At 45.0% G+C, this 22,500-nt stretch overlaps 3 protein-coding genes and 1 long non-coding RNA gene across 5 annotated transcripts in view; 1 reads left to right on the top strand and 3 right to left on the bottom strand.

Moving 5' to 3' along the window:
• The window catches only part of crfb16 (cytokine receptor family member B16), a 5,967-nt gene extending 538 nt beyond the window's left edge, over positions 1-5,429 (top strand). The window contains exons 2-7 of one of the 2 annotated variants that reach the window (XM_035170048.2): positions 696-822; positions 2,519-2,709; positions 3,383-3,507; positions 3,836-3,983; positions 4,537-4,688; positions 5,094-5,429. In XM_035170048.2, coding sequence (XP_035025939.2) covers positions 696-822; positions 2,519-2,709; positions 3,383-3,507; positions 3,836-3,983; positions 4,537-4,688; positions 5,094-5,318 — 968 coding nt within the window. In that variant the 3' untranslated portion in view covers positions 5,319-5,429. Of the gene's footprint in view, positions 1-692; positions 823-2,518; positions 2,710-3,382; positions 3,508-3,835; positions 3,984-4,536; positions 4,689-5,093 lie in introns of both variants that reach the window. The other variant, XM_035170046.2, reaches the window with a different exon arrangement.
• A 3,218-nt stretch (positions 5,430-8,647) lies between these two features.
• On the bottom strand, positions 8,648-16,738 carry LOC118117632 (eukaryotic translation initiation factor 3 subunit A). The gene is made up of 3 exons (XM_035170034.2): positions 16,684-16,738; positions 16,482-16,561; positions 8,648-12,149 (listed from the first exon to the last, which is right to left on the bottom strand). Exon 3 carries the CDS (start codon positions 12,010-12,012, stop codon positions 9,520-9,522), a length of 2,493 nt encoding a protein of 830 aa, XP_035025925.2. The 5' UTR covers positions 12,013-12,149; positions 16,482-16,561; positions 16,684-16,738; the 3' UTR covers positions 8,648-9,519.
• A 1,089-nt stretch (positions 16,739-17,827) lies between these two features.
• On the bottom strand, positions 17,828-20,041 carry LOC124854475. Its single transcript, XR_007034712.1, has 2 exons — positions 19,971-20,041; positions 17,828-18,702 (listed from the first exon to the last, which is right to left on the bottom strand). It is a non-coding gene; the product is annotated as an uncharacterized LOC124854475 (long non-coding RNA).
• On the bottom strand, positions 20,040-20,956 carry LOC118117414. The gene is made up of 3 exons (XM_047341878.1): positions 20,445-20,956; positions 20,159-20,320; positions 20,040-20,066 (listed from the first exon to the last, which is right to left on the bottom strand). Exons 1-3 carry the CDS (start codon positions 20,952-20,954, stop codon positions 20,040-20,042), a joined length of 699 nt encoding a protein of 232 aa, XP_047197834.1. The 5' UTR covers positions 20,955-20,956.
• Between the last annotated feature and the right edge of the window lie 1,544 nt (positions 20,957-22,500).

The following is a 22,500-nucleotide window of genomic DNA, read 5'->3' as shown; positions in this document are numbered from 1 at the left end:
AATTTGAATTGCCAGCAACATTTTAACACGTTTTAGAGAATTTTATATCAGCTTCATCCACACGACTATCACCACTGCTACAGATTTGTGTTCTAGAGTCGCTTCAACAGAGGAGTTTGTAAACGCTGCTGGTCCCGTGTTAGTTTGAAAACTCTGAGGCTGTTTTATTCTGAACAAGCAGAAACTGAGATGTTTGGAAACGATGACGTAGACGTCGTCAGCTTCCTGTCACATGACCTCCTTCCAGAAGAAAACCACCATCAGCCTCAGCTTCCAGAGCAGAAACAACATGGAGGATCAAAGTGTTACTGAGCCTCTTCGCTAACAGCTGCTGTTCAGTTCCATTCTGTATTTTACAAAGATGTTATAACAACAATCTGCAACAACTCTGCTACTAATGACCGAACATTTCCTGATTACACCGGCACCCACATGCCCAGTGTATGTGAGCGGTCGTGTGATTTGTGTTTAGCATCCTTTAGCTCAGCAAGATAGTTTGGCTTGTTTAACATTCGGTGAAGGAAAAGGTCCCGTAACGACGATTCATGGCCTCTGGGAAAACGTCCAAACACGATCAGCTTCGTGTGTGAGCGGTCGTGAGGTTTTCACGATTCCTTCTGCGCAGTCGCTCTGCCGCCTCTCGCTCAGTGGGTGTCAGAGATAAGATTTAAAATAGAAACTCGTTGTGACAGCAGGGGTTTGGACGCTGTCGGCTCCCGACGCAGTCTCCATGGACTCCACAGACATGAGACACACCCTGAGGTGGCGCCCCCTGCAGGCTTCATGCAACACTTCAATTCTCTACTCTGTCCAGTTCCAGGGGTAAGTTGCACAAAAACTCTACCTTATTTAGTTTGTTCTTATTATTTCTACTCACTACAGCACAAAATGTGAATTAATCCGTCACTGAGTTCCAAATAAACACACTATTTTCGATAGAAACTTCAGTGAGTCGCGGGTAATTAAACGAGATTAAAGATCTTACGACGACATTACCTCCGGAAAAGGGTGGAGTTTTCTGCGATGGATCATTTATCTGCAGCATGATGATGTGTACAGTTGCACTGTAACCTGACAGAGCAGTAACATCTTAGTGAAGTATGAAGTCCTGTAAGAACCTGGAGAACAACGAGAAAATATACATACTGTGTTCATTACAATATCCCTTTATTTCTAATTTGGAAAATGTAGTTTGCCGAAGTCACTATTCACTCTGGTTATGGCTGTGGACGACTGGATGCACCGTGTAACGTCCACTGGATTAGTGTCAACAAAGGAAACTTAACAATGTGAAGATTCTCAGGCAGGTTCTGTTTTCAGTGATTCCTTTTGGTTTCTCTGTTGACTTGTGATGCACATCAAATATATTGATGTGCTCAGAAAGTGTGACTCACACTGAATCTAAAAATCGTCTTCGTGTTGATATTTGACTGAGTTATGATCCAGAATCTTGACACAAACTAAAAACAACCTGCTCAAATCTACACAGCGAAATAAAAACCAGCCCAAAGAAAAGCTCCATCTGGAAATGTATCATTAATAATGAATCATGAATCTAAACTAACGTATTACGAAGTGTGTTTGTGACTGTAGCTGCAGCAGTGAAGTGGTTTGACAGGATGAAATATGTGAAACATGCAGCTGAAATAAACCTGTGGGTGTTTCTCCATGATTTAATTATGACTTTAATCAAAGCCGCTCTAATTGTCGATTTCAGCGGGTGTGTCTGTTCTGATGCTTCAGTCGTCACCCAGGAGTTTCTACTTTAATTAGGTTTCAGGTACATACCTGCGGCTGTTTGGACGTCAATCAAACCCTTTGTTTAAAGTGAGCATCACTGTTTCTCATCTAAAAGGCTCACGGTGGAGGAGGCTCCAGCTGGCACAGCCAATCAGCTCCCTGGATTAAAGGGGGTCAACCAGGGGCTGAGTGCACGTGAGCGGAGCTGCAAAGCTGGAGGCCACTTGAAGTTGTGCTGAGATGCAGAAAAGCAACACCTTTGTCTCTGGCTGTGAGTGAGCCCCCGGTGGCATCGTCATTTGGCTCAGGTGTAACAGTTGGTGACTGTTAACAGGGAGAGCTGATTGGCTTCTCTTCTCTCAGCCCATCACCCCCCCCCCCTGGTTTCACTGAGCCTCCTCCACACTCACCTCGGGTCATTTGAATCTCAACGTGCACAGTCACAACCAGTCCTGCTTCTACTCACAGTAATACCGGAATTCAGTCTCCAGACATTTTACTCCAGGCATTTATGAGGTCACTGTGACCTTTGACACAGTGACCTCAGGAAATTCTCCAGTTACAGACAAACATGTGAAAAAACATGTTTGTGAGGTCACAGCAACCTTGACCTTTGACCTCCACATTTTAATCAGTTCATCTCTGAGTCAAACTGAACATTCTTACCACGTTATGAAGAAATTCCCTGAAGGTTTTCTTAAGATATCGTGTCTTAAACATAATGCCTCTGGCCACTGGGTGTCGCTGGTGCTGAGTCTGTGTGTCTGGTTCCCTTCAGGGAGTTTGAGCTGACGGTGCTGAACGGCAGCTGGGTGGATGCTCCTGAGTGCCATCTGATTCAGCACACACACTGCGACCTGACCCTTGACCTGGGCTCCGACTCCGACTACAGCGTCCACGTCAGAGGGCGGTGCGGGTCGCAGCCCTCAGCCTGGGCGGAGCTCCGCCAACCCTTCAACCGCAGAGACAGTAAGGGCCTGGTCACACTCACACTGTCATAATTGAAGTTTGGCCTCACGTGGACTAAAACTCCGACCTGTGATATCTGCTTCACATTTGGATACGTGAGGCCGTGCCCTAACGGTGCGTTCACACAAACACGATAAGATTACAAACAAAGTCAAAGACGCAAACAGATGCAAATTACACGTCATTCACGTTGAAATATTTGAACTTGAAGCGAAGCATTTCTGAGATGTGATGTTGCGAAAGCCAATCAGCATTGAGGATGAAACCAATCAGAGGCAGGTCCTGGCAACGATGTGAGCTAGCAGGTCATCACGCTGCTCAGCCTCCGGTAGCCACGGAAACAGCAGTCATCCTCACCCAGCTCCCGTGTGCGCCTCCTGCTGGTCTGTGGACACACACTCGATCCAGTTAAACAGGGTTGTGAGATCACCTCCCCCCTGGTGGCTGGCTGCAGCACAGGCCTCCTCCATGTTAGCAGATGGGACATAGGCCTTTCTGCCATTTTACGTAGTTCATATCACAAAGGAACAGTCTTGAAATGTGCAAGATGGCAGCGCTCGTATCAGAGATATTTTGGCTTCATTTCTGGAGGAAGTGGAGATGCATTTATTTACAGTCTGTGGTCAGAAAATGAAGAAGCATGAAGAAGTGAGGGTGTGAATCTTGTGTGCAGCCGTCCTGACGGTACCAGAGATGAAGGTGTCGGCAGCGGTCCACGGTCTTCACGTGGTTTTTCAGAAGCTTCCACTCACTGCCGTTGTCATGGTGACGGTGTGGAAAACAGGCGATGAGCTGCAGGTCAGCGTTTACTTCATGTCTTCCATTTCTCTTCCCCTTTTCCAGTTCATTCTTGTTCATCCCTTCCTTCCTCTCCTGTTGGCCCCTTTATCCTGTCCAGCTTTGTTCTCGTCTTTTTTACATCCTTTTTATTTGTTCCTACCTTCTTCCATTTACACTTTTGCTTTGCAATCTTACTTTTCTTTTACATCGGAAACATTTTGTTGTACAAAATAGTGAAAGAACAGAAAGTAGAGGACCATCCCTCGAACAGTTGGAGATATTTAACGGTATTTGTTTAATTTCTTGGCTTGTTTTTTACGATCCATCCATCTCTCTCTCTCTTCAGGCTCAAGTCTACTCCGTGTCAGCTGAGGAGGCAGAGCTGGAGGTCGACGCCCTGCAGGAGGGAGTGAGGTACTGCGTCAGAGCGCAGACCGTCATGGGAACACAGCTCCAGAGCAGCAGCACTGACGCCCAGTGTGTGTCCATCACAGGTGCACACACACACACACACACACACACACACACACACACGCACGCACGCACGCACGCACGCACGCACAAAATCTTTAATTTCCATGTTCTTATTTTCTCACAATATCCTGACTTTCAGTAATATTCCCTCGTCCAGTTTTTTTAAATAAAGCCCTCAAACTGCTCCACTTCGCTTCAGAATTAGATTTTTAAAAATGTTTTTGTATCTTTCATGTGACTGAATGTAACATTTTGAAATTAGATACAATCTGTATATGGACTGTCCTCACGTTACAAATAAAAAAACTCACATTCTGTGTTTTAACTTTTCCAAAAAAGTGTCACTTTGCAAATGTCCCATTTTGAGTAAATGTCCACCAGAAAATGTTTTTAATGAATCACTTTCAAACTGAAAGAACAACCATCAGGTTCCTGACGTGTTGGTGGCGTCGAGATCCCTGCGATAAAAGGAAAAATAAAAAAATCAATTTTGTCCACAGATAATTCAAATGAACTGTAAAATGCATGGACGACATAAAATCCATAACTAACAAGTTGTCTCATTCCCGACAGGTCCAGACGCCGCGTGGAGGAGTCCGACCACCGCGACCGTGACCGTCATCATCATGGCCGGTCTCTTGTTCGCTGTGTTCTGGTCCATCGTTCACTGGCGTCCAAACGTCTGCCACACGTGTTTCCATAAAGAGCCACTGCCCGACTCACTGGTCAGTTCAATGTCTCTGAAATACATGAACCATAGAAACCGAAACTTACTGATTCCAACTCAGGTAGAAAAATGGCTCTTTTCAAAATTATATATATATAAATATTATGTGGATGATTTTACTTTTATTAGATCTTGAAAAGGTCGGTAGATGCAGCACGTGGTCGTAACCAGGCATCCAAACAGGATATTTACACCCATGTAGTACCCCCTCTAACCACTAGGCTGCTGGGTCACACCATGATTCTTTAAAACAAACAGATACGATTTAATCAGTAAACAACCTATTTAAACATTTCAGCTTGTTCTTTCCATTTGATAGATTTGTTATTTGTAGTAATCGGTTTTGTAAATACCATATGATGCAATTAAAGCAAACGATGCATTTAATTAATTTTCCTCACAGCAAGATGTTTGGGACGTTCGCCACCGGATGAGCCGTCAGCAGCTGGAGGTTTGGGAGCGGACCTGCGTGGTGCAGAGCATCGACCCCGAGCACCAGGCCTCAAAGACTGGCACTGGGTTCGTGTCCCTTCTGGAAGAACACAGTGGTGACCTCCTGCTCACTGTGGATGTTGTGGTCTTTCCACCCTCAAAGACCTCAGGACACGCTGCAGGAAAAGAAATGTGACGTCCTGGACCTGCAGGAGACCCCCCCTGTGGTCGGTCAGTGTCCTGTTCCCAGGCAACACACTGTGGATTAACGCCCAGGTCAGCGACTGACGTCACCCAGGTCGTCAGGCCATCACCTCGTCAGATCGTCAGGTCGTCACGTCGTCAGGCCGTCAGGCCGTCAAGGCCGCCAGGCCACACCAGGTCGTCAGGCCGCCAGCCGCCACCGCCAGGTCGTCGCCAGGTCGCCAGGCCAGCTCCAGCCGCCAGGCCGCCACCTCGCCAGCTCGCCAGCTCGTCAGGTCGTCACTCGCCAGCTCAGCTCGCCAGCTCGTCGGCTCGCCAGGCCACCGTCAGGTCGCGGGGTCGCCAGGTCGCCTGGCCAGCTCGCCGCAGGTCGTCACCTCGCCAGGTCGCCACCTGCCACCTCGCCAGGCCGCCAGCTCGCCAGGTCGCCAGGCCGCCACCGCCAGGCTGCCAGGTCGCCAGCCTGCCAGCTCGCCACCTCGTCAGGTCGCCACCTCACCGCCAGCCGCCAGGCCGCCAGGCCGCCAGGCCACCTCGCCAGGTCGCCAGGTCGCCAGCTCGGTCGCTGCCAGCTCGCCAGCTCGTCAGGTCGTGCCAGCTCGCGCCTGCCAGGCTGCCAGCTCGCCAGCTCGCTGCCAGGTCGCCACCGCCAGGTCGTCAGGTCGCCAGGCCGCCAGCTCGTCAGGTCGCCACCTCAGGTCGTCACCTCACCAGCCGCCAGGCCGTCAGGCCAGGCTCAGCCCGCCAGGCCTCGTCAAGTCGCCAGCCTGCCACCCTGCCAGCCTCAGGCCGTCAGGCCGTCAGGCGCCAGGTCGTCAGCCTGCCAGCTCGCCAGCCTGCCAGTCGCCGCCAGCTCGCCAGCCGCCAGGCCGCCAGGTCGCCAGGTCGCCAGCCTGCCAGCCTGCCAGGCCGCCAGGCCGGCCACCTGCCAGGTCGCCAGGTCGCCAGGTCGTCAGGTCGTCACCTCACCTCGCCAGCCGGCCGCCAGCTCGCCACTCGCCAGGTCGCCAGGTCAGCCGCCAGGCCGCCAGCTCGCCAGGTCGCCAGGTCGCCAGGCTGCCAGGCCACCGCCAGGTCGCCACCTCGCCAGGCTCGCCAGGTCGCCAGCCGCCAGGTCGCCACCTGGCCAGGTCGTCAGGCCGCCAGGTCGCCAGGTCGCCAGGTCGCCAGTCGCCACCGGCCAGGTCGCCAGGTCGCCACCGCCAGGTCGCCAGGTCGCCAGGTCGCTGTGGCCAGGTCGCCAGGTCGCCAGGCCGCCACCCGCCAGGTCGCCAGGTCGCCACCGCCAGGTCGCCGGTCGCCAGGTCGTCACCTCGCCAGGTCGCCAGGTCGCCAGGTCGCCAGGTCACCTCGCCAGGTCGCCAGGTCGCGTGGTCGCCAGGCCGCCAGGTCGCCACTCCGCCAGCCGACAGGTCGCCAGCCGCCAGGTCGCCACCGCCAGGTCGCCAGCCCGCCAGGTCGACAGGTCGCCAGGCCGCCAGGTCGACACCGCCAGGTCGACAAGTCGCAGGTCGGTCGCCACCAGTCAGGTCGCTCACCGCTGCTCGCCAGGTCGAGGTGGTCGCCAGGCCGCCAGGTCGTCACCAGTCAGGTCGTCAGGTCGCCAGGTCGCTACCAGTCAGGTCGCCAGTCGCCAGGTCGACAGGTCGACAGGTCGCCAGGTCGCCACCAGTCAGGTCGCCAGGTCGCCAGGTCGCCACCGTCAGGTCGTCAGGTTGTCACCAGTCAGGTTGCCAGCCGCCAGGTCGCCAGGTCGTCAGGTCGCCACCAGTCAGGTCGCCAGGCCGGTCGCCAGGCTCAGGCCGTCAGGCTCGCCAGGTCGCCACCAGTCAGGGCTGCCAGGTCGTCAGGTCCAGGTCGCCAGGTCGTCACCAGTCAGGTCGCCAGGTCGCCAGGTCGCCAGGTCGCCAGGACGCCAGGCCACCGCCACCGCCAGGTCGCCAGGTCGCCAGGTCGCCAGGTCGCCAGGTCGCCGGTCGCCAGGTCGCCAGGTCACCAGTCAGGTCTCAGGTCGCCAGCCGCCAGGTCGCCAGGTCGCCAGGTCGCCAGGACGCCAGGACGTCAGCTCGTCAGATCGTCAGCTCGCCAGGTCGTGGTCAAGTCGCCAGACGTCAGGACGCCAGCTCGTCACCGTCACCTCGCCAGGTCCTGCCAGCTCGCCACCGCCAGGTCGTCAGATCGTCAGGTCGACCAGGTCGACATTTCTTTTGCTTGATTATCTTTCATGGAACGTTCACCTGCTGCTTGTTGTGTTACTTTTGTCCACTATAGTTTCATCACATTTGATTTGTCTTGTTTGTTGACTGTGATTTTGTTTGACTGTTATTTGTGAAGCACTTTGTAAAGGTTCTTAAACAAAGTTATTCTTCTTGTTATTGATGTGATTATTAAATGTTTCTCATGTGTCTTTGGAGTTTTAAAATTTGTGTCACTTTCGAATTCTGTACTACGTGTATTTTTTTTTTATATTGCGTAAACCTCATGTTTGTACATGTTGTACTAATATTCCCTTTAATAGGCGACATTTTCTTTCTTTTCTCCTTTTCTTTTGCCATCACTTTTTAATGATGTTGTATTATTTTATCTGCCGTCTGAGTTGAAATGGCGGGGCGGCTGAGGGGTAGAGCGGTCGTCCTCCAACCAGAAGGTCGGCAGCTCGGTCCTCAGTCTCCCCCATCTGCCTGCTGAAGTGTCCTTGGGCCAGATACTGAACCTCGAAATGGCCTCGTAGATGTTGAATGAAGTCGCTCTGGATAAAAGCTTCTGCCAAATGACAGGTAATAATAATAATAAGTGACATTTTATCAATTTGCTTTTTGTCTTTGATGATTTTCTTGTTTTTGTCGTCTTTCTGAAGCTTTTTGTAAAAGCTGTTTTGAAAAGTGCTGTATGAATAAAGTTATTATTATTATTATTGGTAATTGATATTATTTTTCGTTTCAGGATGTTGAGCTCCCCTTGCTGGTCATGAAGTTGTATTACAGTAACTACACCAGTCTCCATGTTAGCTGAGCTCTTCCTCTCTGTGGAGTTTTGTGGAGACTTTACGATGATGTTTCTAACACGTGACAGATGCAAATATTTAAAATAAAACAAAGACAGACACTAAATATCTGTTGTCGATGTTCTATAAACCAAACTTCTGATCTACGCAGCAGAAGTTATAATAATTATTTACCTGACGCACACGAATAAGAAAAAGTTCATCTCCTTGTTACCAGCCGGTTACACATGAAACTCATGTTGTCATAGAAAAGAGAAAAACTGTGCAAATGTTGGCGTTGGAGTGTTAACATGCACAAAAAGAAATAAACACTCAAATCAGTTGTTCAACTTGGATTTATTTACTTATATATTTCTGTCAGAGATACTTGAATAAACTGCAGAACAATAACACAACTTCAACTTCAGGTTTTCCAAACATAAAAAGTTATAGAACACAAGCACAGATCAAACCAGCTGTGAGTAAAACACAGGTTCAAACCAAGCAAACTGACATTTGTTCCAAGGTTTGTTTTATCATGTAATTCAGACATGAAACACGTAAAGACACAGATACGATATGGCCGACATCACACCAGTGAACTACACTGTTGACATGGCTGTCATGTTAGCTCTCAGCTTTCTACTATGACACAGAGCAACATTACTCCCACACAACACGCTGTCATGCTGTGACTGGAAGTTGCATTTTGATGTGTAATTAAAATAAATGCTAAATTGTTAATTAATCATCGAGCTGATGAAGAATCGTGAAGCAAAGAGGCAGAAACATTAAAACAGAGAAGTTTGGAAACACTGTTGGTCCCGTTTGAGTTTGAAAACTCCGGTGCTGCGTGTTCATCTGGACGGACAGAAACCGAGATGTTTGGAAACGATAACGTAGACGCTCACAACCTCTTGGTGATTGGTTCCTTTCTCTCTGATTCGTCAGGCTCCTGTCACATGACCTCCTTCATGCAGAAAACAACCGGCCTCAGCGTTCAACATTGATGCTTTTCGTTTGTAGCTGAGCTCTTTTTTGCAACTAACAACAAATGCTTCCTGTTTACAACGGCACATGCATGTGTACGTGCATGGTCAGGTGATACGTGTTCACATGCATGTGAGTCTGGATGGGGATTAAAATGATATGGAGCCAAAGACAGAGATGGTTTCGGTTTAAATGAAAATGTAGAAGTTTGGAAGACGCCTCAGTCCGTCTCTGTCGCAGTGTGAGCGACGTCTTGGTTGGAATCAGAATCTTTCTCGTCCTGGTCGTTGTTGGAATCAATGTCAGGATCTTGGTCCTCAAAGCTTTCATTTGAATCCAGCTCCAGCTCCTGATCTTCATCTTGGTCCTTGTCTTCAGTGTTTACTTGGTCTTTGTCATTCTCATCTTGGCCTTCATCGGTCTCGTTCTGGTCTTGGTCTTCATCATTCTTATCTTGGCCTTCATCGGTCTCGTTCTGGTCTTGGTCTTCATCATTCTCATCTTGGCCTTCATCGGTCTCGTTCTGGTCTTGGTCTTCGTCATTCTCATCTTGGCCTTCGTCGGTCTCGTTCTGGTCTTGGTCTTTGTCATTCTCATCTTGGCCTTCGTCGGTCTCATTCTGGTCTTGGTCTTCATCATTCTCATCTTGGCTTTCGACGGTCTCGTTCTGGTCTTGGTCTTCGTCATTCTCATCTTGGCCTTCATCGGTCTCGTTCTGGTCTTGGTCTTCATCATTCTTATCTTGGCCTTCATCGGTCTCGTTCTGGTCTTGGTCTTCGTCGTTCTCATCTTGGTCCTGGTCTTCAGTGTTTACTTGGTCTTTGTCATTCTCATCTTGGTCTTGGTCGTTCTCATCTTGGTCCTGTTCGGCAACTCCCTTTTCGTTGGTGGTATCAGTCGTGTCTTGGTCGGCACCGTCCTTCGTTGGACCTTGAAGAAAAGACTGGAAGTCACTGGATGAACTCTGGAGGAATTCTTCTCCTCTCCCCACTTTAGCCATGAACTCTGCGTGTTCTCTCATGTTTATCAGATACTGGACTCGTTTCTTCCAGCCCGACTTGGCCTCAGCTTTCTCTCCTTCTATGAGCATGTCGATGTACTCTGGAGTGGACAGAGGGTTTGGCCTCAGTGCGATCTCTTTAAGTCTGTTTAGACACTTGGCAGATTCACCCATCACTTTCACCACCTCAGCCTTCATAAGGTCATACTCAGCCTTCAGTCTGTCAATCAGTGTCTCCACAGACATCTTAGCCCCTGTGGCTCCCAGGTACTTATCTTCCAGCTCTTTTACTGTTTGTCTTTCTGTGACTTCCTTGTACTCCCATCGGTACTTCTGATTATAATGTACACTCCAAACACATTTGCCTGGGCACATCTTACAGAACCCATCTGGTCCCATTGCACTACAGCGTTTTTTATCTGCATCAGCTGCATAAGCACAATTGTCATGACAGGTAAAATGACACTGCTGACAGTTTGTGAGGAAAGTTCCAGAACCAGAAATATCATATTGAAAAGCCTTATTGACTTTGAGTTCGATCACAAAATCCTTGTTTCTGCTGATCTCTGCCTCGTGATCTTTCAGTTGTGTAGCCGTCTCTTTTATCTCCTCCAGCTTGTCAAACCCAATTTTAACCTGCTTCTGCAAACTCTGAACTAAGATCTTGAGCTGCTGTCGTTCTCTGAGGACGTCCTTTGTCATCGTCAAGCTTTTGGTCGTCATTACATTCAAAGCAGTGAAAAACCTCCTCATGCTTTTTATCCCCATGTTCCAAAACATCTCATCGAAGCCTCCCTCGTCATCTTCCTCACTCGCGCTCTCTGCTGCTCTCTTGTTTTGGGCAAACAACGCTGAGTTATTGAACTTGAAGTGAACCGGCAGTCCTTCTTTTGTTTTCGGACACGGGACACCCGCTTCGTTGATCGCCTCCAGAACTGGTGGATGTTGGCCGTCTGCAAATGTCACCAGAATCTGGATGTTTTCTGCCACGTCTTTGCCGAAGATGGAGAGCACTGAGTCAAACACGTATTTCTGTGTTGGTGTGAGTCGTGCTAAAGAAGCCTGAGCTACGAAACACACAGCATCGATTTCACTGACACCACTCTGAGCAGAGAAGAGATGACGAAGCTGCTCTACGATCAACTTGTCCTTTTTGATACCTCTCGTATCTCCAAAGCCTGGAGTGTCAACAATAGTGAGCGAGTTCTGAATTTTAAAGCCGTCCCGATGGTTGAGTTTGTATGTCGTGACTTCAGTAGTCTGGCTGTGAGCTTGTGAGGTGGACTGACCCTCATCTACTAATTTAAACCGATAGGGATCGTTCCACTCAACACCGAGAACGTAATTAATCATCCCGTTGATAAGAGTTGATTTGCCAGCACCAGTTGCTCCCAGAACCATTATGGTGCGATTAGGTCCATGGGACTCTTTCCCGAAGCGGAAACGTTTGCACCCGTTCATAGCGATGTCCTCCTCTTGCAGGGGAATTTTATAAACAGGGATAGGCCCTGACTGAGGTTTCAGCAGTGTGCTTTCATCTTTAACGGCGTCCGCTAGTCGCTGAGAGCATTCTGGCGTCTCTGGAACGCAGTCGTTTGATTGTAAAGTATCAAAAGAGTCAAAAACATCTGGAGTTTCTTCAGGATCATTTGATTTTGGTTTTGAAAATAAAGAAGTGACCGACTTCCATGCTAAGCTCATTCCAGACCACATTCTGGTGACGACACAGAATCTGTGACAACAATGTTAAAGTGTAAATCAGTTGGTATGAAGGTCAGTTGTTTGGAGAGTTGATCTGATCAGACTCTCATCCATCCATCCGGGGTTGTGACGCGGTCGCTGATATGAATCTGCAAATATTGAAACAAAAAAAACAACGTCACACACATTTGCAGCTGTCACATAACACATCAGCTGCACTGGTGGTGGACGTTAAATCAACTTTGGCTTTCGTTAATTGTAGATTTAACAGAAAATGATGGATGAATTACTCTGTAACAGTACGTTTCTCCAGGTGGAATCATCAGCACAAACAGTTTCAAACATTTTGGTCCCATAAAAGGTCACTGTGACCTTGACCTTTAACCAAAACCTAATCAGTTCCTCTTTCAGTGCAAGTGACGACTGAAAATGTGAAGAAATTCTCTAAAGACAAACTTATCTTAATATCATGTACAAGAGCAGGGGTTCCCAAAGTGGGGGTTCGACCCCCTGGGGGAAGTCACACCCTTTCCCAGAAACCTGCAAATCTGAAAGTGAAACTAAACCTCACAGGACTCTGATAAATACTGCAGAGTACAAAATTAGGGATAAATAACTGATGCAAACTAAATTAAAGCAAATAACTGATGCAAAGGAAAAAGTAAAAGAAAGTAAATAACTGCTTTAAAATTCCAAACTGTGATTCATTCTAATAATCAGATTATATTTAAATTTACAGTCAGTATCTGTACATCTGATCAAAAGATAGAAACACCTATTTGGCATATTTAATTGCACAGGCGCGAGATGCCGCCAAAAAACAAATACAATTTTAAAATAATTTTAAATGGAATATTTAACCCATTATTGTATAAATATATACATAAATATGAGTTGAAATTAGAATAAAACCATGCAATAAAAACATTTCCACCAGTTCTTTCCTTTTCTTCGTTGACCCTTGAGGTTATTAGGACACGGATTAGCAGAACGAGCGAGAGGTACAAGGCCAAAAGAAAGTCCTCACGAAACAGACAATCCCAGCCGCAGCTCAAAGGGCATCACACCAGGTGGCATGTTTCATTGCACAGGCAGGAAAGCCACACACAATCATGTGAGGAAGTGTAGCGTGGGCGCAGCAGGTGTGGACGCCAATTGTTTGTTGCGAGCCCAGCGTACAGCTGCTGTGTGTGTGTGTGTGTGTGTGTGTGTGTGTGCGCGCCCGTGTGTGTGAGAGACGGCATCAGCGTCGCCATACAGGCACGCTGTAATAATCTCAGCGTGTACACACAAACTAATGGGAACGATACTTGTAAGTAATGCGCCGCAACATTTATCCAGAGTCAACACTATTGTGTCTGTGACATTAAGTGTAATTGTCCTTTCCTGTTTTAGTACTTGTCGTCAAGACAATAAGGACGGCGTGGCCTTCTGGCAGAATATTTACGGTCACTGTTTTTTCCCACATTTAGATTTCATTTAGATTATTTGGCCTTGTTTAGATTTAGTTTCTTTCTGATTAATTGGTTTGATTTCTGGTTTCTTTGTTCATTTTATTTTGTTCTTTGTTCTATGGGTAATGTGCAATATGGCTGACGGGTACTGTGCAATCCTGGTTTAATGGGTTGAATATTGGTGAGTTATTGGCTCCGTAAACTAGAGGCCCTCTTCTGTTATTTCAGTGTATAATATCGCTTGCAATGATAATCCACTGGTGCAATTACACCAGCATTGGGATTCTTAAAGTGTGCTGTGTTTGTTTTATGCGTGATATTTTAGCTTTGTTAAATTGGGTCTGGAGCCTTTAACTTCTCTCTTGTTAATCGGTTATTTATATCAAGTATAGGCCAGTACTCCATACTTTGCACATGATCCTGTGCTGTTTGATCAGTCTTTTTAAATCCTTTGTCCAACTTGAATAAATTGTCTATTTCTGAAATCATCAGCCTCCCATCCTGTTTTTTCTGGATATATGTGGTGAACCCGATTGGCATTCAACTGTCGTCGCTTGTCTTCGCTTCCTCTTCATCTCTGAATCAAACTTAAACTACGAGTTCGTTTTCTTATGAGCACAGAGGCGAGGTCTTCACAGGAAGTCACACCATTTCCCAGAAACCTGCAAATCTGAAAGTGAAATTAAACCTCACACGACTCTGATAAATACTGCAGAGTACAAAATTATGGATAAATAACTGATGCAAAGTAAATTAAAGCAAATAACTGATGCAAAGTAAAAAGTAAAAGAAAGTAAATCACTGCTTTAAAATTCCAAACTGTGATTCATTCTAATAATCAGATCATATTTAAATTACAGTCAGTATCTGTACATCTGATCAAAAGATAGAAACACCAAACAATTTGCTGAACCAATTTACAAGAAATGAGACCGTTTACCAGAATCACCTGAAGTGATAAATATGAGTTGAAATTAGAATAAAACCATGCAATAAAAACATTTCCACCAGTTCTTTCCTTTTCTTCGTTGACCCTTGAGGTTATTAGGACACGGATTAGCAGAACGAGCGAGAGGTACAAGGCCAAAAGAAAGTCCTCACGAAACAGACAATCCCAGCCGCAGCTCAAAGGGCATCACACCAGGTGGCATGTTTAATTGCACAGGCAGGAAAGCCACACACAATCGGCGAAACGTTAATTAAACCCGCTGCTGTAGCTATAAATCTGGCCATGCGTGGGGATAAATCAGCCCGTGATCTGGAATCAGTGCCGCTGTCTAACGGGACTATTGCCCGGTGCATCACCGACATGGCCCAGGACACAAAGTGCCAGCTGGTGGACAGAGTTAAGAAAGGGAAATATGCTTTACAGTTAGATGAATCCACAGATATATCAAACTCTGCCCAGCTGCTTGTTCTCATCAGATACAGTTTTGACGGAAAACGTAATGCTGTTTAGCTTCCCGCCGGAGTGGACGTGCACAGGCGAGGACATTTTTACAGAACTAAAAGAAGAGGGACTGTCTTCAGAAAGCTGTATTGGTGTGTCGGGACAGGACTGGAGCGATGCTGGGGAAAGAGAGGACTGAAAGCGAGAGTCTTACAAGTGGCTCCGCTCGGACATTCCACACTCTGTGTTATTCACAGAGAATCTCTTGCAAGCAAAACACTTGAACCAGAGATTAAACATATTCTTGACATTGCGATAAAAATGGTCCACTACATAAAAACACGTCCACTGAACATCAGACTTGCTCTTGCGGGAGATGTGCTGAGCCGCCTGCGTGAGCTGCGGGACGAGGTGCGCGTGTTTCTGATGGAGCAGGATCCCAGCTGAGCACCTCACTGACTCTGACTGGTTAACAAGGCTGGCGGACTTGTGCTAAAAGACTTTCTCAGCCCTGACAAACATAAAGAATAAATACAGATCGCAGCTAAACGTGGAGAATGATCTCCGAGTGGCCGTCTCCAAAACAAAGCCCAGAATGGACTTGCTCTGCTCCATGCATGTTGCCCACCTGTCTCATTAGTGAGTTTAAGAAATGAAAGTAATGTTTAGGCTCAAAGAAATAACCCTAAAGGTTTTGCACATGGCAGCAATAAGGTGTCTGCTGCTCGTTATGCACACAGACGCGCTCAGACGCGCACAGACATCACCTGCGCACTTTGTTATACTTACAGCATGTGCTCACTCAGCCCTGCTGTTTATACAGGGAGGTCCCTGTGTTCTGGTTATATTCTAGTTCTTAAATGACTATAAAATAATATCATGGCTGTGAGGCTGCTGTTCTTTTGTGTTGTATTAATGCCCGTGTTTGCATAGGCCTAATAGTGCGTGTGCGTGGCTGTGCGCAACATTATATACCACATCCAGGGTCGGTGGGGGTCGCCAGTCTCTGGCTCCGTTATTTTGGGGGTCGCGGGCTGAAAAGTTTAGGAACCCCTGATCTAGAGGACAGAGCTTGTTTTGTTAGCTCACTGTGACTTTGACCTTTAACCAAAACCTAATCAGTTCCTCTGTCAGTCTAAGTGAACATTAAGATAACACATAAACAATGTTGACACATCAACAAAGCAATAATGTCTTTGGACTTTGAGCAGCAAATTGTAATCAGGTCATCCATGAGTCCAAGTGAATGTTTGTGTCAGATGTCATGAAATTCCCTTCGGTTGTTTCTGACATATCACATTCACAAGTCATGGCATCACCATGACCTTTGACCTTTAACCTTCAACCACTGAAATCTAATCAGCTCATCTTTGAGTCCAAGTGAACATTTGTAACAATTTTGAAAAAATTCCCTCAAGGTGTGTGTAAGAAATCCTGTTCACAAGACCGACCGGCCACTAGGTGTCGCCGGCACGGAGGAATCTGTTTGTGAGGTGATGTAATGTGTGTCCGATAAGTCAAGTTGATCTGAACGTGTTCACTGTGCAGTTAGGAGCTGTGGTGCAGAGCCATCCAGGAAAAATACTGGAGAATTATTTTTAAAAACAAGATGCTGGTAGAAATGAATCACAACAAACCTCTGGTGGTTCTTCAGGTACAGGGCACAGGAAATGCTGCGATTTCAAAATAGTGGTCGTGATGGACGTCTTCCAAACGACTAAAATATAAAAAGAGCAAAGTGCCAGAAAAAACATTTAACAAGTGATTTAATGAAAAGCTTTGTTTAAAATAACATGAAATAATCCACAAATTCTAGAATCATGCAGCTCAGAAACTTACCACTTCAGTTTGTCTGTGATCAGCAGGAGAAGCAGAGTTCTGTGTCAGTGTCAGTGTCTGTGCTGCAGCAGCTTTATACACCCACCCACCACCCCCACACACACACACACACACACACACACACACACACACACACACACACGCAAACGCACGCACACACACGCGCACGCACGCACGCACGCACACGCACACGCACACACACACTGAATGTAGAGACAAACCTGTTAGACTTTATAAACTTATTTTTCTAATCAGATCAAAAGTCAACATCTTCACATGTTTATACATTTCCATGAGAACAAGTCTCCAGAGAACTTTCTGTGTTTTCGTTGCATGTTGAAGTGAGTTGTCTTCGCTTCCTCTTCATCTCTGAATCAAACTTAAACTACTAGTTCGTTTTCTTATGAGCACAGAGGCGAGGTCTTCACAGGAAGTCACACCATTTCCCAGAAACCTGCAAATCTGAAAGTGAAATTAAACCTCACACGACTCTGATAAATACTGCAGAGTACAAAATTATGGATAAATAACTGATGCAAAGTAAATTAAAGCAAATAACTGATGCAAAGTAAAAAGTAAAAGAAAGTAAATCACTGCTTTAAAATTCCAAAATGTGATTCATTCTAATAATCAGATCATATTTAAATTTAGTCAGTATCTCTACACTGTAAAACCTGACAAGTTAGGTCAACTCAAACTGTTTGCTGAAACTGATTGCCTTGTACCATTTAAGTTTATTAACTCAAACAATTTAAAATCTACAAATTATTTGATTTAAGCAAAAGTAACTCAAATATTTATTGAAGAGGCAACTTGGGTAAATAAAGTTAATATTGCCAATCCCTATAAGTTACCTGAACTTAAGTCTATTTAGTATTCTATAGTCATATGCAGTATTTACCCAAACTTATTTACAATGTGTTGACATGTTAGTGAATTAAGTAAGACTAACTTAAATGAACCTTCTTTATACAAATGTTACCACTTAAGTTAAATTGACTTAGTTGTCTTCCATTTAAGAAAAGTATTACATTGTAGTTGTGATAACTTAAAACTTTATTATGGCTACTCAGTTCATTTGATGAAACTGATTGCCTTAAACCTGTTAAGCTCTATTAACTCAAAATAAAAACACCCACATGACTCAGCTTGAGCAATTTATTTTGTTGTTCACATCTCAATGCAACCAGCTGCTGAAATTCAAAGAAATATCTCTCAGATTTTTCACATATGCAATCTTAAAGGCTACAGCAGACTAAGCACATTCTTATGCCCATAACGATCAACTGTATAACATAAAGCAGGGCATATTTTAAGTTAACAGTTTAAAGGGATAGTTCACCCAAAGTGTCAGTAGCTGACAAAAGAAAACATTTTTAACGTCAACATTTGGATTCCCTTGGATTCCGTGCCAATATTGTTTTACAATGAAGCTGTTGAATTAAATGTCGTATACATTAACATTTATATGCTGGAAATAACAATGAAAATGAGGCTCATATAAAAAGCATATAAATAAAAATTCAACATATTTCCATGTGGTAAAGAGAAGTGAGAACACCACAGAAGCAATCCAAGAATATGACCTATTTTAACACACAAATCAGAGGTGCCATAGTTTACTGTATATACATGTCATTAGCTACCAGTATTTGGCATGCAAGCAAAAAACGATGCTGACATTCAACATTAAAAGCTACTGACAACCTACTCCAGCTCATTTCTCAAGGACTGTAACTTAGGTTTGAGCTGCTTTCTCCCATCATCAAGATTTAGCAGGACAACCTGGATGAACTCAAAGAAGCCACTCAGCTTCTCAGGGTAGCTCAAATGTAGAGCATAGATCAATCCAAACAAAATTACCAGTGAATCAGTCCAAGATCTGTGAGACATTACAACCTGATCTTCGAGGACGATCGACACATGGTGAGTTTCAAAGGGAACTCCTGCAGGCACCTCCGCTTCATCCACCACTGCCACCAGAGCCACTGCTCCCTCCTGGGTTGCCTCCAACTCATCCTGAAAAGGGAATACATGTCCAGTGTGGTTGAGTGTACTTTTACAAACCATATAATATGATTGCTGTGAAAAGGTTAATTCATTAGTTCTTCTATGTGGTGCACCAATACCTTCCATGAGTGCAAGATTTTTAGGTGGATCATTACCTTTGAGTTGTATATATAGTGAGGGCAGAGTTCTGGATTGGGTATGAATTTGTTGCTTATATTTTGCTCAAAATAGCTGATTAAGTCATTAGTTACAGATAAAGTTTCAAGACGTAACCACTTTGACATTTGTGAATTAGAGAAGCACAAAAATACACCATCCACAGAGATGAGAAGGGATGAGTAAGGAGCCAAATCTTATTTTACAAATTTGTATCCCAAACTTGGGAGCAGATAATCTGTTAAATTAGTTTCTGTACTTGATGACATGTGATTTTTAAGCAAATTTTTTAAGATTCCTGTTACCTGAACCCAACCCCTGAATGATAGCTATCAAAAATGACTCACATATTATGTTCTTTTTAAAAGTTGGTGTATGTAATCATTCCTCCTGCATACTGCACTGCCTGGCTAGGGCATATGTTATGACTGAACAAATACAAAAATCTTTGGAAATAGATGAAGATATTAAAATATTATTAAGTTAAAATTCACTCATTATCTACTCACCACTATGCTGATGGCGGGGTGGGTGAAGTTTTGAGTCCAAAACAAACCTTGTGTTTTAGGGGTAAACAGCGTTGCAGCCAATTCCAACACAATTGAAGTAACTCAAACAGAAAAACTGAAATGCCTCCATAATGCTCTGGGAGTCATCCAAGTGTCCGTAAGCCGGACATTCAAATTCAAGTCGAGACGGCGTCATTTACACCTTGTTTTCTGGAGGTAGTGATGCTAACGCACCCCGTGCATACCTTTTGGCTGTTAGCTTGTGTGCAGTGTTTGCTTGCAAACGTGAACACGGCTCCAAAGAGGATATCATGGACATTTAGGCTAAAAATGAAGCCGTTTTCAAATCAAATTTGAATGTACGGGCTTATGGACACTTGGATGACACCACACGCATAGTATGGAGGCATGTTAAGGTTTTTTTTTACATTTGAAGAACTGATCACCAGTTACTTCAATTGTGTTGGATTTAGCTGCAACACTGTTTGCCCCTGAAGCTCCTAGTGTTTTCCGGACTCAAACACTTCACCCACCCCTCCATCGGCATAGTGGTGAGTAGATAATGAGGTTTTGGTGAAAAAGCTGTGGAAATGGAAACGAATTCAAACATACCTTGCAAGTTTTGAAGACCTCTGATGAATCCTCCTTTAAGTAGAGTGGTAGGCCGGCCAGGGCTGTCGTTCAAGCTGAAGTGATGTTGTTCTTGTCCTGTTGAACAAACATACACAGGTTATGCATAGATGGATGTTGGGGCATCCTGTTCACATTCAACATTATGTAATACACAAAAAATATTTTACCTGAACATTATATGCCATTATAACCTCTTCCATCTTCTCGGCAAAACTTCCAGTCTTCTTCTTTTTGTAGAGCTTTAGCAGCAGTGGTGTGTACTTGTCAAGGGCAGCATAGAAGGAATGTGGCAGATTTTGATTGGTGATCCTGTGGAATTCAGTGTAGAGCTGCATGGAAAACAACAGCATAGGACAGACAAATAGACATATTATATTAAACAACTCAAGCTCATTTTTCCAGATCAAGTAGTGTTTTGTCAATTAATTGCTCTTTTTTTAATTGTTTACTCACTTGGGCTTCAGAAAAGAGTCCAGGCCATCTGTCTTTTAGTTCAGCAATGGGAGGACCTGAATTCACAATTTCTTCGCGCCTTAGTGCAAAGGTACGCTGCATGAGTTGGTGGATGAGAACCGTGTCTCTTTCAATCGATGTCCTCTTGAACTGCTCCACCATCTCAAGCCTCATGGTCTCCAATGTGTCCTTAGTTTCTCCCAGTGGATAATTAGGAAGGAAGTTGACTTCCCCTCTTCTGGGTCTTTTGATGTTGGCCCTGGATGCTGCACCCTCTGGATTAGACCTGCTGCGCTTTCCTGCATTCATAGCCACTTCCTTTATGCCAGCCCTGCTCAGTTTTGTCCTGTAGTTGCCCATTTTGAAGTGCAAACTGTTCTTCCAACCCTCGTACCCCGTTTTGGAACCATTTTCTTTCAGACAGGGGTGTTTGCTCACCAGAGCCTCAGCAGCCTTGACTATCTCTTTGGTACTAGGATATGCTTTATGTTTATATATTTCAGCAGCCATTGCATCTAATATGTTTGTGTTTTGATCCCTGATCAACCTGAGAGTTTTCCTCCTGCACATATGCAGAGTTGCCCTCTCTTAGAGCATACTCCACCTCATATGAGAATGTTGGAACAACAAATATCTCTGGCCATCGACAAAGACGCTCTGGTGAATCTGTGTTATCAGACAGGAACACTGTGTCATCTGTGCTGGTTGAACTAATATCTAAATCAACAAATCTAACTATCTTAATGGTTGCCTTGGATGGAAGGTCCTCTATTTTAACTAAATTACAGAGAGCATTGTCAAACTCTGGGTCTTGGAACTGAAGGCGAAAGTCATAGGCCAAGTTCAACTTGTTTTTCACCTCCAATATGAGGGCATTTACAGTCTCAGGACGAGAGGGCAAAATAAGCCTTTCAGCGTTGATATCATCTAGGATGACCCTTAGTTTTAGGACAGCATTTGGATCCATTTACGCTGTATTAGGAAGACCTGTAACACAAAACACAAATAGTTACTTGTACCTGGCTCTCTGTTTTTTACTAGCTGAATAGACCACCCACAAGAATCTGTACATTAGCTGCTCACTTTTCTGCTGCTCTTCAATTTAACTTTCCCAAAATATTGAAAATGGACTGGTTAAATATTTTACAACAGAGCATGGTATAATTGGAACAATGCAATCTTAAGCTAATTATTCAACTTATTCACAAATATAACTAACCATTATACAGTAATGATATACTCCAACACATAGTACCTTACCATACCTTACCGGAAAAATGGCTGAGGAAGGCTGCTTGCCGTTGTGCTGCTCCTTTACTCAGACACTGGAATGAAATGTTTAGTTGTCAGAATAAGCTTGCCTGAAACTTTGTAGGCAACCTGTGGCATTTGATCAGTTAGCTGACACACAGATTTCACTGTATGGCCCTCCATGCTTTTATGATCTGTTAGCTCATAGGACCGTAAATGTTCAATATACCAGGTCTCATAGTCTTTCAGAAGAAAGAAGATGTTATTTCTGATTAGTAATATGTTTCTGATCTCTTTAAACTCAGGCAATGCGGCATGTGTCCCAGTGCAAACAAACATGCTCGCCACAAAAGTTGTGCCTTCAATGGTTACCTGTTTTGTGCCGTATACACTGCTGCTGTCTGTGATGCTCGATATTAATGCATGTGTATCAGTAGGCAGTGACTCAACATAGATAGACTCCACTTTTGAAGTTTGTACTTGTGGCTTGAAAAACCTTGGAGATGCCAAATAGAATGCCATCATGTTTTGGTGTCTCTCTGCCAAAGTTTTCAACACATTTTTGTAGTTATGAGTGTCATGAATAACTTTCTTGAAAATGTTGTGCTTCCCCTCAAATCTCATTGTCCAGAGATGCACCAGAGGACCAAAGCACTTAATGAGATGAGGATAATGCTCTATGTAATGATGCTTTGGGCGTAATCGTAAGCTAGGAAGGACTTCCTGAAGCAGCTGCCTGTGATCTGAAATCTTACACGCCAAGTACTGAATAGTATCATCACTGAAATTATGAGACATAGCAAGC

The sequence above is a fragment of the Hippoglossus stenolepis genome, chromosome 11 (assembly GCF_022539355.2).
Source record: "Hippoglossus stenolepis isolate QCI-W04-F060 chromosome 11, HSTE1.2, whole genome shotgun sequence".
Classification (NCBI taxonomy): Eukaryota; Metazoa; Chordata; class Actinopteri; order Pleuronectiformes; family Pleuronectidae; genus Hippoglossus; species Hippoglossus stenolepis.
Note: the sequence above shows the minus strand (reverse complement) of the source record. Positions and strands in the feature narration are given on the sequence as shown.

What these genes read in the sequence shown, in the direction of transcription:
- LOC118117632 (XM_035170034.2), bottom strand. Translation starts at nt 12,012, where the DNA reads ATGTGGTCTGGAATGAGCTTAGCATGGAAGTCGGTCACTTCTTTATTT.
- LOC118117414 (XM_047341878.1), bottom strand. Translation starts at nt 20,954, where the DNA reads ATGGCTGCTGAAATATATAAACATAAAGCATATCCTAGTACCAAAGAG. An exon ending in GACTCTTTTCTGAAGCCCAA is followed by an intron (nt 20,321 to 20,444) that starts GTGAGTAAACAA and finishes TTTTCCATGCAG; the next exon opens with CTCTACACTGAATTCCACAG. An exon ending in TAATGGCATATAATGTTCAG is followed by an intron (nt 20,067 to 20,158) that starts GTAAAATATTTT and finishes TTTGTTCAACAG; the next exon opens with GACAAGAACAACATCACTTC.